This window comes from Topomyia yanbarensis, chromosome 3 (genome assembly GCF_030247195.1).
Source record: "Topomyia yanbarensis strain Yona2022 chromosome 3, ASM3024719v1, whole genome shotgun sequence".
Classification (NCBI taxonomy): domain Eukaryota; kingdom Metazoa; phylum Arthropoda; class Insecta; order Diptera; family Culicidae; genus Topomyia; species Topomyia yanbarensis.
Window position 1 is genome coordinate 316,406,288 of NC_080672.1, and position 14,357 is coordinate 316,420,644.

The 14,357-nt window shown below is 36.9% G+C and overlaps 1 protein-coding gene across 2 annotated transcripts in view; it reads left to right on the top strand.

The window, feature by feature from the left end:
- The window catches only part of LOC131688760 (CTD nuclear envelope phosphatase 1 homolog), a 63,617-nt gene that overhangs the window by 37,539 nt on the left and 11,721 nt on the right, over positions 1 to 14,357 (top strand). The window contains exons 2-4 of one of the 2 annotated variants that reach the window (XM_058973272.1): positions 8,148 to 8,396; positions 10,120 to 10,302; positions 10,371 to 10,565. In XM_058973272.1, the coding sequence (XP_058829255.1) occupies positions 8,148 to 8,396; positions 10,120 to 10,302; positions 10,371 to 10,562 (624 nt within the window). In that variant the 3' untranslated portion in view covers positions 10,563 to 10,565. Of the gene's footprint in view, positions 1 to 8,138; positions 8,397 to 10,119; positions 10,303 to 10,370; positions 10,566 to 14,357 lie in introns of both variants that reach the window. The other variant, XM_058973271.1, reaches the window with a different exon arrangement.

The following is a 14,357-nucleotide window of genomic DNA, read 5'->3' on the forward strand; positions in this document are numbered from 1 at the left end:
CCGTTCAAATACTAAGATTATTTCCTTCCAAAAGAGGTGTAAATTGTAATTTTCTGATTGCTACTTCAAAAGTTATAGCATTTAATGTATTTTTGCTCCATATTTTCCCATAGTACCAATTTCCAAAAATTTATGCGAAGTGGGCGGGGGTCTTAAATTGTCCAAATGATGTGAAATTTGGCATCTGAGCTTACTTTGACATTTGTCACAATATGAGCCTTTGAGAATTAAAAAAAATGGACAATGCCCTAATGTGGACGTTGATAGAATCGAAGTACGACAACACGATCTGTCCTGAGTACTTTTGTTTAGCTCTGCAACCATAATGTCAATATAAGGAGAATGAAGTAATATATCCTTACACGGTTGTTGAATTTGATACACATTAGTTCATAATCTAGTGCAGCGATTCCTAACTGAGGGACCATGAAGTGGTTGCTAGGTGTCCCGCGGAGAAGAAATTTATATGGTATCTAACTGGTGCTAATTTGGGTGCTCGTTTGGATACATCATCTAATTTCGCTCCAAGTTGGTGCTAGTTACTGATGAGATTGACTCCAAATACAAGAAAATAACTTATTTTAAGTTAGGTCTTGCGCCCTTAATGCACAAATTGAATTCAAAAATATGTTTTTAGGTCACTTTTCTTGTTAATTTTGTATTTTGAAATAAGTAGTTGGTGGAGTTTTGAAACCTTCGGAAATTATATTTATTAGATTCCAAATATTGTAGAAGACACCAAATCACAAAGACTTCGTTAAAAATATAGATTCGAGCTCCATCTGTGTGACAAAGTTGTATATTAAATCTGGAGCTCAAAAGAAGACTTAGAAGTGTGTAGCAAATTTTGTCCAAGGTCATAATTCTGTAAGACGTAGGCTCAATGACCTGGTTTGGCAGATTGCATCTTTGGTATGCCTAGAGGTAACTAGGAAAAAATGGGGCTTAAAAATTCGAAATGTAAAGATATTTGACCTTTTAATGTAATATGTGATATTTCTGAACTGTTTTTTTATGTCGACTAACCTTTTGTGCGGAGTTGGGAATCGAACCCAGATGAGCTGCGTACAAGGCAATTTATCAACTACGCTATACCCGCCCTAAGCAGAATGCTTCTAACGTTTCAATACAAGGATCTTATTTCAAAATAGTTTTCCATAACGAAATAACTACTATCTATCTGATGGGAAATATTCATAACAATTTTGTAATAAGTTTCGTATATATTTACTATATATAACGAAAATTTTGTTTATGAATATGTAGGAGAAATTTTTCTAAATATGTTTCGGCACTTTTTTGAGAAATGTGTTTACTATCCGACAATCTACCATAAATTACAAACCTTTTCACCTTTCTCAAAAGGTATAAACCAGAATTACGTGTTGTGAGCAACATATACAACTGAAAGTTCGTTTCGTATCACTAAGATAAAATTGAAAAGTTATTCGTTTCGTTGCATACCGCATGTATCAGAATCGTGTTTTGTCCACCCTTATTATCACATGATTCATATTTTTAATGAAAATGTGAAAAAAACAATTGTTTTCCTTCTTTGGAACATGAGCTATTTTTAGGAGCGGATTGTGAATGAAAACCTAAAATAAAGCAATATAATCAAGGTCACGGCCAAGGCATATGAAGCTGATAAAAACGGGTCAAAAGCTAATAAAATCGGGGGTAGATAAAATCGGGAGCTGATAAAATCGGGTCTTAACTGTATGTATACAAGGAGGTAAGACCCTCCCCTTGATTGATGGGTTTGACAATATTGCAAACATCATCAAGCATATTTCGTGCATCAGTGCCAAAGAACCTCTGATAAGCAATTGCTTTACGATTTGCATTACGCCTCGAAAGTGACGCATAGAGGAGAACGAGAGGGCTTATGGGCCTTTTTTATGTTCTGGTTTTTTCATACTCTGCACCAGGACAAACTAACGATCAACCATTGGCCTGTGCATACTGGCGAGGCCGACTGGCGAGTCGACATGGGTTGGTTTTCGCTGTGGGCCGTGTTTGATTTTTACACAGTTTAATGGCAGTGTTAGTGGACACGGCTCGCAGTGTGGGGTCATTGTGTGCCGATTTATCGGTCGACTTCGTCAGGCTAATTAAAGGAATGTTAAAGTTGATGCCTATTAATGTTAATGTAGTAATAACTGTAGTTTTAAGTACTATTGTACAATTGTTATGTGCTAGTCGTATCGTCGCTGTTGTGCTATCTTATGACAAACGCCATTTTGGGGTAAACTAAGTTAGATATGCAACATTACTAATCTGAAAATTCTCTACAAAATGGCGTTTTTAGAATTTTGAAATTTTGCTTGGTTACTGAGGTGTAGCGAAAAAAGTGATGAGAAATTGTCAGTTTTTTGCTTTAAATCACTGTATCTTAGGATTCGCTTAAGTAATATAGTAGTTTTAGATTTTTTTATATATAAAAATGTCTTAGGAACACAATGGCATAATAATTTTTAAAATAAAAATACATGTATTGCGAGAAATATGCAGTTTTACTTTTAAATTGGCAATATTTCATGTTTGGCAACACTGTAATTAAAAATTATTATTTTTTCTAGATTGCTTGCTCAATTTCCTTCAAAATGCATCTCATCGATTGTTTCTAGGCCGAATATAGCCGAAGATATTAATAAAAGTTAATAATTGATGCTTTTTTTCTATGGAAAATTTTCCATGCACAATTATGACAAGCCATACAAATTTTGCCATCAATACACGCCTACGACACGTGTGAGTGCGACTTTTGTTTACATTTATAGTGAAAACTCGCAACGTAGTCAACCGAACTTCGTGATATTTGAGGGTTAATACAGAATAGATTGAAGTATCAATTGTCTTCTTTGAATTGTTTTTACCATTTATAAGTTTCAAGATATTCAATCTCAAACTTTAAAAATCGTTTTTCTCGAAATGTGCTAAATGGCGCTTGTCATAAGATAGCACAACAGCGACGGTATGTCTATATATGTACAGTAGCACTCAAAAGTCTTTTGTAGATACTTCATTTCCTGCATTTTCTGAGAAATGACGCCCTTTCCTTATCTTTCGTTTTAGAGTTATGGTGTCTTTGGCAAAGTTGTTACAGGGCATATAGCGCTTTATTTGATCATTTCATATTAGTTCGGAATTTAGTCGCTAGGGGTTGTAAGGGGTTACATCACTGTAGAACGCTAAAAAATAGGCATATTTTGGGGTTTTTTTTAAACGCAAAGAGGTTAATCGGAATCTTGTAAAATGGGATTTATAATACTAGTTGTGAGGGAAAAATAATATTTTTTCAAGTGATTTTGTCACAAGATGGCGGTTGTGCAGCATTTTCCCGTTGACAACGCTTTTTGGAAAGGGTCCACGGCCGGAAACTTATCTCCCGCATTTTTAAACTTAAAGCTTAAAACTAAAGTTTTTGCGATTCCTTATAACAATAGCAAGCGACGTACGTAGGATTTTTCGTCGTTAGACTTTTCTGCACTCCTTTGTTGAAAACAGAGATGCCAATATTACCGACGAAACCACCACCTACAAAAGACTTTTGAGCGCCAATGTATATGTTCGTCGGATTATTTGTGAAAGTTGTGTCAGGGAATTGTTGCAGAACTGGCATATATGATACAATAGCGGGTAATCCTTCCTAGGATTCGTTGGTCACTTTTTCCTGGTCTCAATTCGTTCATTCGATTCGACTCATTCGGGAAGAATGGATTGGATAGGTTAAGGTACGACGGTCAGCATAGCATGATAAAATTCTAACAGAATGAAATTGTCGTTAATGGTAAATAAATATCATTTGCTGGCATTCAGACGAGTTCAAGTAGTTGGATTCTATGTTTCATGTTTCAGAAAAGAATTCTTCTTAGTCTTTTTTGTTGTACTTCTAGTTTGCTTTTCTTCCACTCATGTATACCAAAAATAGCAGTCAATTTATACGCTTCTACATAATCTCTTTGCATCTTTTTCTTTATTCAGCACGTTAATTTTCTTTTTATTATTATATATTAAAATATATCCATACTATCATATTCTAACACAATCAATTTCCTATTCTCTTCCAAACGTACAAACGCTTGTGCCCTTCTCGACAACACAAACGTGACCATGCAATTGCAATCATAACGCCCGTGATTTCACCAACATTAAAATACACCTGTAATTAAGGGAACGTTTAAGCACCTATAAATTTAGAAACGCGGTCTTAAGCGTTAACCCGCCGCCCGCGCGATCATGAATCGGTCACGTCCGGAAGAGTCTACCCTCGGTCTTAGCAGCCAAGATTCATGCCTTCGATTGGACCAATAACAAAATAACGCTCACATTCACTTCACAACACAATATTACAGGGAACTCTAGTGATATGGGGAGAATTCTCTTTTAGTATCTGAACCGAACACTGAAAATTAAGCTACAGATTCACAGTCCACGCGGTTATTCAAGAATACACGCAAATACGTGAATGACCACACGGTTATAAAATCGAATTTATCCACACGAAGTTACCGTTAGCCGGGGTGACATTGATTACTTTTCGAAGTAATCATTCATATTTTTAAACGCAGCGCATTATTTCAAGTTTATTATTTTTAAGCCATGTATGGAGAACAAGATTGGATAGTTTTACCTAAAATTGTCTGCTCACAACTATATTTCCAAAAATGATTTCAATTTGACGTCCGTTTTCGTATTCCGGGGGACTTTGATGACCTGCACGTTCACCCACATTAAGTTTTTGGCTTCAATGTTTTTCATCCAAATGTTTGCTTAAACTAATTCTTAAAAGATACTTATCGTTAAATAGATGTAAATTGATATTGAACAAATAACATGTATTTCAATATACTGTAAAATTCGAGTAACCAAAATTTGTATAATTCAAGTCCAACTAGAATGAAGCATCTGAAAGCATTTTTAGCTGCTAAATTTGTATTATTTCAGTAATTTTTCGATGCACAACGAGTTTCGCGCATTGTAACACGTGGGAGCATTGAATTAAAAAAATGCGAATTTTAGCTTGAAATAATCTCAAATAATTGCCAACTAGTTTCACAAAAAATTGCTTTTAAAATTAGCAAACTCTTAAAAATAAATTTCGCACATCCCACTCTAAAGAAAAATAAAAACTCGCTTGGAAGTTACTTGTCAAAATCTGAGATTTATTTGTATAATCAAAATAGACACTTTTTGAAGCTATGTAAAATTAGGGTAAAGTAAAATTTCGGTTTTTTTGTAGTTTTTGTACCCAAAAATCGATCAATATACTCAAAAAGTATAACAAATCATTATTTTATAAGTTGAGAACAAAACTCATTTCAAATTTAAATGATTCGGTAGACTATTCTGATTAAATAAGTAATCCATGAAAAAAGTTATTCGAGTGATCAATGTCACCCCAGTTAACATGCAAACGCTTGAGCTTCACCTACGCACATATATGCCCGCGATATCACAAACATGAGAATAGTCCAGTGATTGAGTGACCGTTTTAGCACTTATAAACGGTCTCAAGAGCTAACACTCATATGCTCACGCGATCATAAATCGGTGCTTACCATCGGCTCTAGCAACATAGTTTCGTTGAACCAATCGAAAAAATGACGCTTTTATCCACTAAACAACACGGCGAATCTCATTCTCTTCTAGCTTTCAGCACGGTAACATACAAACGCTTAAGACTTTCGCGATCATCCACGCACACCGAAGCCTGCGGTCTCGCAAACATAAACACCCCGGTGATTAAGTGAATATTTTTGAACCAAAAATGCGGTCTCAAGCGGGAACTCTCTTCTTTCGTTCTTAGCACACTGGACTTATTCCTTCAGTGGGTATTCACTAGACAAAATATGGCGCCCGCGCCAGGACCGGGAACACTAGTGATATGTGGAAACGTACTCTCTTCTAGTATATGTAACATACACAATTAAACATCAGGTTCACGGTCCGCGTGCGATCATTCAAGAACACACGCGAATATTCGAATAGCCATGCAGTTATAAAATCAAATTTATACATACAAACGTCCACGCGACACACAAACGCCAACGCGATCGGACACCTTAACTCACAAACGCCCGAGCCGTTCGCGATGATATACACAGACGAACATGCGATCGCGATCGTCCACGCACAATTACGTCCAAGATATCGCCTACACAATAACGCCCCGATAATTTAATGAACGCTATAAGACTTATAATATGACTAACCCATTTCCTCCTCTGTTGCGCAACATCATTTATAGAAATATCGTATGTAATGTGCGTAACAGCTATCGCCAAGCTTTTTTTTTGTTTGAAAGATACCTTTCAAACAAAAGTAAAAGCTTGGCGATAGCTGCCACACACGTTACATACGATATTTTTATAAATGATGTTGCGCAACAGAGTAAGGAAATGGGTTAACGCAGTCTCGAGCGCGCACAAATGAACTCTCTTTCCCGCGCGATAGTAAAGTCCCTACGCCCGCACATATAAACCTTACAATGAATATTACATTCAAAATCACGGCCTGCTGCAATTGGCCTTAAGCAGTGTTCTTGTGGGTGACATTTTCCGTCTCGTCTACAATTGTAGTGAGTGATTCTGACGGGGAACCCTTCTGAGACTCTAGCTCTACAGCCCCGGTGGGAGAAGTCTCGATGCGATCTACGATGCAGTCTGCGAACAAGTGTTTAGACCTCACATTCTGCTAATCACTGTAGTTTGGAAAAGTCATAACCTTGAATGATTTTATATCATGATAATGCTTCGAAATATACACACTCAATGACGACATTTAATTTTTTTTAGCAACTGTGCGAAAAGAAAGATCTTCTGGATGTTCGTCTGATTTTCTAAATCATTTGATCATTCCATAAGTCTGTTTTCTAGCATTTCTTATATTTGTTGCTGTTGGTGGTCGTCAATTGGGTAATTTTGTAACACTGTGAACAGTACTTGCAGACTAGCCAAAATATTTTAGAAGTATTTTAATTGAATATTCCTGATTTTCGCTTCGACCGCGCACACACTTAGAAAAAAATGAAAATTTAATAATGGAATTTTACATGCTTTGACATGTAAAATACAATATTGTGACTTTTTTGGTGTAGAACTCGGTTGAATGGAGATGGAAAATTGTGAACAAAGCGCATTTTTACATGTTCTTGAATGTAAATTCAAGTGAATTGCGGCGCTCCTTTTATGTGCATCTTGCGAGATGTAAATATTTTTAAGTGTGCATGATGACTTTTCTAACTCGCAATACCTTTTTTGTAATCGCATTTGAAATATTAACGAACTATGTGTTTTTCGACAGAACAGACATACGTCCATAGCTTTTGAAAATAATTCATTGCTCGGTTAAATATTTCAAGAGATATTTGTGTTTTAGGTGTCCAAATTTTGTCTCGAAGAAAGGTTAAATGAATTCAAAAAAAATATTGCAGCGACCAGGATTTACGATTGGTAAAATCTCTACAGAGAGGGAGAGCAATAAAACACCCTTCGTTCTCCTAGGTTTCGAATAATTTAATGACCATCTCGATTTAAACGATCAATTATTTGTGATAATAGATTGGATTTTGTCATCTTCAAAAAAATTATAGCGCATTGAAAAAGGCGTCTCTTAGGGACCATTCATAAATTACGTAACGCTTTTAGGGGGGAGGGGGTACGACAAGTTGTGACAAGTTGTGACATAGGGGGGAGGGGGTGTTAACTAGATCGTTACGTAACATGTTTTCATCGAAGAAAAAAAAAATTTCTTGGAATTTGTTACGTAACAGGGGAGGGGGGGATGGAAAAATTTGTGACAATTTGTTACATAGGGGGAGGGGGGTCAATTTTGGGCAATTTTTGCGTTACATAATTTATGAATGGTCCCTTATTGCATAAAAAGTTTGTTTGGAGAAAGAACCATTGAATATAATTTTATTAGGCTTAGTCTGTATTATACATATATATCATCAGTAAAATTCCTGCTCTGTAGGTAGAAAATATATCCACGCGTACCTCATGCCCACCTTTGCTGCTAATAATAATTGACTAAATATCGCCAATAATAAAAACACAGAAAAACACGCTCTGCCACCACCATTACACCAAATGATTTGACTTTTCTCTTCCTACGATAATCAACTGACTTAGTTTGTACAGCATCAACCGGTAAAATATGAACTGTTTCCCCTGTCGCCGGTTTCCCGGCACCGGCTGGGTATGGTCCAGCGGAAGACCCTGGTGCTGGATTTGGACGAGACGCTGATACACTCGCATCACGACGCGATGCCACGGAACACCGTCAAACCCGGTACGCCGCACGACTTCACCGTTAAGGTTACGATCGATCGGCACCCGGTGCGCTTCTTCGTTCACAAGCGACCCCATGTGGACTATTTTTTGGATATTGTAAGTATTTTTTTGTATTCTCGAAAATAGAAGATCAAGTGTCGTTACGGTATCAAAGTTCTTGCAATTGTTGAAATCCTGAAGTTTACTAAAAAAATATATATATCACAAGGAGCTGACGGTCGAACACTGCAACACTTAAATTCAATTGCAGTAGAAGAACTTTTTGTTTCTGTTCCTCGATCATTTCGAAAGAAGTGACTTTCCTCGCCTTTTAGGTAATGAAAGCGCGTTCAAAGCGACTGTTATTTGCTCCTTTTTTATATTGTAACGACATGTAATTAGCAAGGGACTGGAAGGTGAAATATTTTTCAAATATTAAGAGTCATAGTACTCAAGGAAGAGCAAGGATTTGAAGTAAGAAAGTTTAGAAAAGCGTGGAGTAGGGTCAATGAACAAGCTTAGAGTTTCCCGGTTACTTAACTCTGTCTTCTGCAACGCTGGAGTCAGGATATTTTGGCATTAAATGCGAATCACCTGAGTCTGCGGCATGTCCGGGCAAGCGTAAAGTCAATTTAATGACTTATGCTGTCGGAACCGACAAAAAGTTATTTGCTCCTTATTGTTCCTATATCTATATATTGAATCAACCTATTTGTTTCCAGCGTTGCGATTCCATAATTTGCAACAAATAGGGCTTGAGAAAGGAACAAAAAATATAATTCTGAAGAAAAATTCAATAACCCTAAAAAAACCGTTAAATTCAGAAAGATTGATAGACAGCCTATTTTTTATACTGATCACAGTTCACAAAAAAGTGGCAGAAAGGTCAGAAATTTTTTTTGTTTCATAACCGGATTCCAAATCAAAATCGTTTTTCTAGACTCATGAGTTTTCTTAGATTTGAACGAGGGTTTTATGTTTCCCAGTTCATCGTTACGAAATTTGTCGAAACCGCATTCGTTAGCATGTATGCTGTATTCATTCAATCTCCGCTGTATTTACATTGGAACATTTGCTATTTTTTCGTTTATTGATCGAATCTGCCTGAGTTGATCAACCAATCTAATCAGACCTTGGACCAAACGATTTGTGACTGATAGAGCCACGCGTCTCGTTAGGTATATTAACTTTGGAAGCGTGTTTACCAAAATCTTATAATTGTTGTGTGGCAATTGACACAACTACTATTGCATTGATTAAAAGCTTATCGCTAACTGTTAGTGATAGCAGATAAATTCAGCTATGTCGGGACAGAAAGATTATGCATTTTGACCGATTTACATATGAGCGGCTCAGTGCAGGCTCACCTAACCAAAAATCTAACATATGTTGACCTGTTTTGATGTGATAATATGTTTATCACTGGTCTGACTTAAAAAATTCTAAGGACAAAGTATTCAAAGCTCCCGTGGTGGGACTGGACCATAACATTACTATAATAACCGAACAGTTAAGCTGTAATTCCTTAATTTGTCACTATTCTATGTGTTATACTAACCGAATCGTGTAGCTATTAAAGATATACAAAAATTCAAATATGAAAACATAAGTCTAAAATTCTCTATTGAAGAATTATCACAGAGTACGGACGTACACATCGAGCGTTTAAGCTGTGTAGAAATTAATGGTCCAATCAATGGTATTTAGGATATCTCCAACAAATGCACTACTGAGTTTAATTACTGACTTAGCAGCTGATCACATAGATATCTCGAAATTGCCGATATAGATATACCTCTAGTTGGGATAAATAATAATTTAATTCGCCTTTACTTTCTAGGTATCACAATGGTACGATCTAGTGGTCTTCACCGCCAGTATGGAGATTTACGGTGCAGCAGTCGCCGACAAGTTGGACAATGGACGTAATATCCTAAAACGCCGTTATTACCGGCAGCACTGTACGCCCGATTTTGGCTCGTACACAAAAGATCTGTCGGCGATATGCGGCGATCTGAATAGAGTAACTAGCAACCGCTAACAACGGACCAGCCAGAATTATACTAAACTAATTTCCATTCCTTATTGTAGATATTCATCATAGACAATTCGCCCGGTGCGTATCGATGTTTTCCGAACAATGCAATACCGATCAAATCCTGGTTCTCGGACCCGATGGATATTTGCTTACTGTCACTGTTACCTCTGTTAGACGCCCTAAGGTTCACCAACGACGTACGATCAGTGCTATCGCGAAATCTACACCTACACCGTTTGTGGTAGCAGGTAAGTCTCCAAGAATAGTATCTTACTACTGGTCTAAATTCACGGTCTCAAAAATTTTGGGTTCTCTCCGTCATACGGGAAATTGATCAGATAATTGGTGTTGAAGCTTTTAGGTTCTATAAGCCGTGTGAGGCGAACTTAAATAAGTGCGAAAAATGAAAAAAAGTATGGCTTGTAGATGTTAAAAAATACCCCAAAACGGGCAACGTTTTAAAAAAACCTTGCTGTTACGGGACCGGGTCATTTGGATTAGTCATTAGGAATAGTCATTTGGCATAAGGTCATTTGGCATAATCGACGTTTAGCATAACAGACATTTTGCATAGTTTTGCTAAGTGATCTCACTGAAGGTCATTTGGCATAACAGACAAAGGGGTGAGTTTGTCAGCGAATGACCCATAAGGTTAAAACTGCAATAAGCAATAATAATAATGATTTCTTTTCGAATTACATACCGTTCGATCCAGTAGATAGTAGAGTAGACTTTATCATTTCTGGATATCACCATTTTTTTAAAAAAACAGTTATTAATTGCTTTAATTTACACATATTGAACCATCGGTTGTTACGCTTCTCTAGCACTTGGGCAAAGTCAGTGTTTTGTCGCATAACCGGTCCCAAGGTCACGAAGCGATGCAAAGCCGCCAAGCGAGGTGGCCACCGACTAGCCGTCGAATGCGGGGGACCCTCGAAAGCAAACCTGTGATCCACTGGTTTGCCCAGATTTATCAAGCATAGGGCCTATGCATTAGTATAAGTCCGACGAAGCGACAGTGATGTCGGACAGCACGCGACTTGAAGCGACGTGACGTAACCACATTAGGCGTAAAGGTTGTTTAAATTTGTAAAGAAGAATAAGGAAGAATAAACTAATTAATTTTGGCCTTCAGCAGTAGCACGGCTCAAAATTATGCCGACTTACTTCTCGCATGGTCTAACATTATGTAAAAATTACCAACCCTGTAGATAAAAAATGGCAAATGACCTCCAGTGTGATCACTTCTCAAAATAATGCCAAATGTCCGTTATGCCAAATGATCCTCAATTTACTCGAAATTAGAAATTATGCCAAATGACCCAGATCCCGCATTTATAATATACCGGTACGCAAGTTAGTCCCATGTGGAATCCCATAGTAAATGGGACTGATTTGCGATTCTGACTTCTGAGCTGTGTATTTGTTGATCAATAGAGCACGGTGCTCATTATGTTTAGTTGAATCTATTGTGTGTAACTTCACAAGATTCTCTAACATTTCCCCGAAAGCCATTCCCCAGAAAATAAAATGCCGAAGCTTTTCCCCCACAAATACATTTTCCAGTAAATATCATCCCTGAAAACTAATTTTCATAAATTAGCAAACCCACAGAAAACTTTTCCTCAGAAGAAAACGATAGCCAGAAAACTTTTTCCCCGAAAGTACCAAAACCCAAAATATTACAACAAATAAATAATTGAATTATTATTCTTTTGAATGAGTTATTTGAAGAATTATTCTCTTGTTTAAAAATTGATATCGTCATACTGCAATGTAATGTGTATAATATAAATGCATGAAAACAGTTACATGAAATATTTGTGTACCATGAGTTTTACGATTATAATTTAGTCAAATTAAACTTGATGCATTTCTTTTAAGTGTGTATCCAGAAAACCTAAACACTTGCACGTATTTCGCAGATGTGTGTTCAGAATGATACCTCTATTTAACATTTGCCATACCATACTATACCTACGTCCGCCATCTCCCAAACATGATAACACCCCGGAGATTAAAGGATCTATTCTCTCAGTCATGTCACCTAGTCACTAGAAGTAAATTTCCTTCTACTCACTTGGCGACGCACAGTGGCTGGAGGCTGGCCAAAACCTCAAAAATTTATTTTTGAAATATTGATATTTTATATTTTTTCTAAATTTCTCATATATTGAATGATGTATATTCAAAATTTTATGATCATTGGATAAGAACACGATTTTTAACATGAGTTTAAACGTAACAAAGTCCGGACTTTTTATTGATTTTCATTTCCGAAACCACCATTGCTCTGTTCACTTCAAATGCATGTTGCTCGTTTGATTTTCGTTCGATTTTAGCACAACTAGTTTCATTGTGTAGAGGAACGAAAAAACTTGGTTAGTGAATAAAATACATTTGGTAAATTTGCTTGGAACTATGACTTTTTAGTTTAAATATGTTTGAGGTGGTCAGATCAAAAATACTTTTTTCACTAATGTATTCTGAACAAATTTCGGAATCATTTCGGAACGGTCACATAGTATACATTCTATGGGAAATTACCTCTACTTTTCGAATATCATGGTCTCGTACTGCGCCTAGGTGCGCAAAAAGTTTTAAGAAGATTTTGAAGCTTTGTTGCTGATATGGAGGCGCATGGTGTTTTGTTTAAAATAGTTAGACAATCTACAGTAAACCAATATGTTATACAATGGATTTAAAGTAGTATTCTTCATTTTTTATGATATTGCTGACATTGGTGAACAGTAACGGAAAATCTATCATGAAAACGGGATCATAGTTATAAGAAAGGTTCAATGACACTGTATGGAAAAATGCATTTAATATTTTACGACTTTTGACATCAAAAATGAGCTCAGCACCTCAAAATTAGCTTAAATTGTGATTTTCAGCCAAATTAGGTAACATTTGAGGTTTTGTCCGACTTTTGTTTGAAGACCCGCCACTGTGCGACGTGGCTGTGAGAATAGGGCCCGAAATGAACCGTTCAGCACTTATTAATTTACAAACGCGGGCTAAAACGTTAAAATACAAACGCCCGTATTCGCGCGACCATGTATCGATCACATCCGGAAGTCTATCCTCGGTCCTAGCAACATAGGATCATACATTCAGTTGAACCAATCAAAAAATAACGTTCATCCGCTAGACAACACGTTCCACGGCGACATGAACGGGAACTCTAGTGATACGGGGGAACTAACACTGAACCGCACATTGAAAAATAAGTATCATATTCACTGTACGAGCGATCATTCAAGAACACACGCAAATATATAAATGGGAACACGGTTACAAAACCGCATTTATACAAACGAAATCACTTTCGCGCTAGCGCACGCAACTAACACGTTAACATACAAAAGCTTGAGCCCTTCGCGATCATCCACGCACCCCTACAACCGCGATCTCGCGAACTTGATAACACCCCGGTGACAAAGTGAACGTTTTAACACACCCGTGTTCGCATGATCGTGAATCGGTCACTAGTAGTAGTAATACTTGTTTATTCCGTTTCAGACCTAGAAGTTTTATTAGGAGATTAGGCACATTACAGAAGCGAGGTGAATGCGAAAGTTATTCAGTTTCAATGACGTTGAGCTTAAGGTTTAACTGAGAAAGCTTGGAAAAGCGGCCATCTTGGAAAACGAAAAAAGCAGTTTTTTCTCACACCGTTGAGAAAATCTTCATGAAAATCAATCAGCAATACTGTACCAATGCCCCGAATACATTGATTAATTTTCATGAAGATTTTTCCAACGGTTTGAGAAAAAACTGCTTTTTTCGTTTTCCAAGATGGCCGCTTATTGAGGCGTTCTCAGTTGAACCTTAACGTGTTATAAGATGAAACATTCACATATTGACATACTAGATGACTGTAAAATGTATAGAATTTTGTTAACCGATCTTAGTTAAAAGCGTTGCTGTTGAGTGATAAACTATCAAAGAGACTGCTGACTTACAGCCAGCTAGATTTATTGATATTAGTTCTGATGGTGCTAACGCTAACTGAAGGTGTACACATTTGTCGG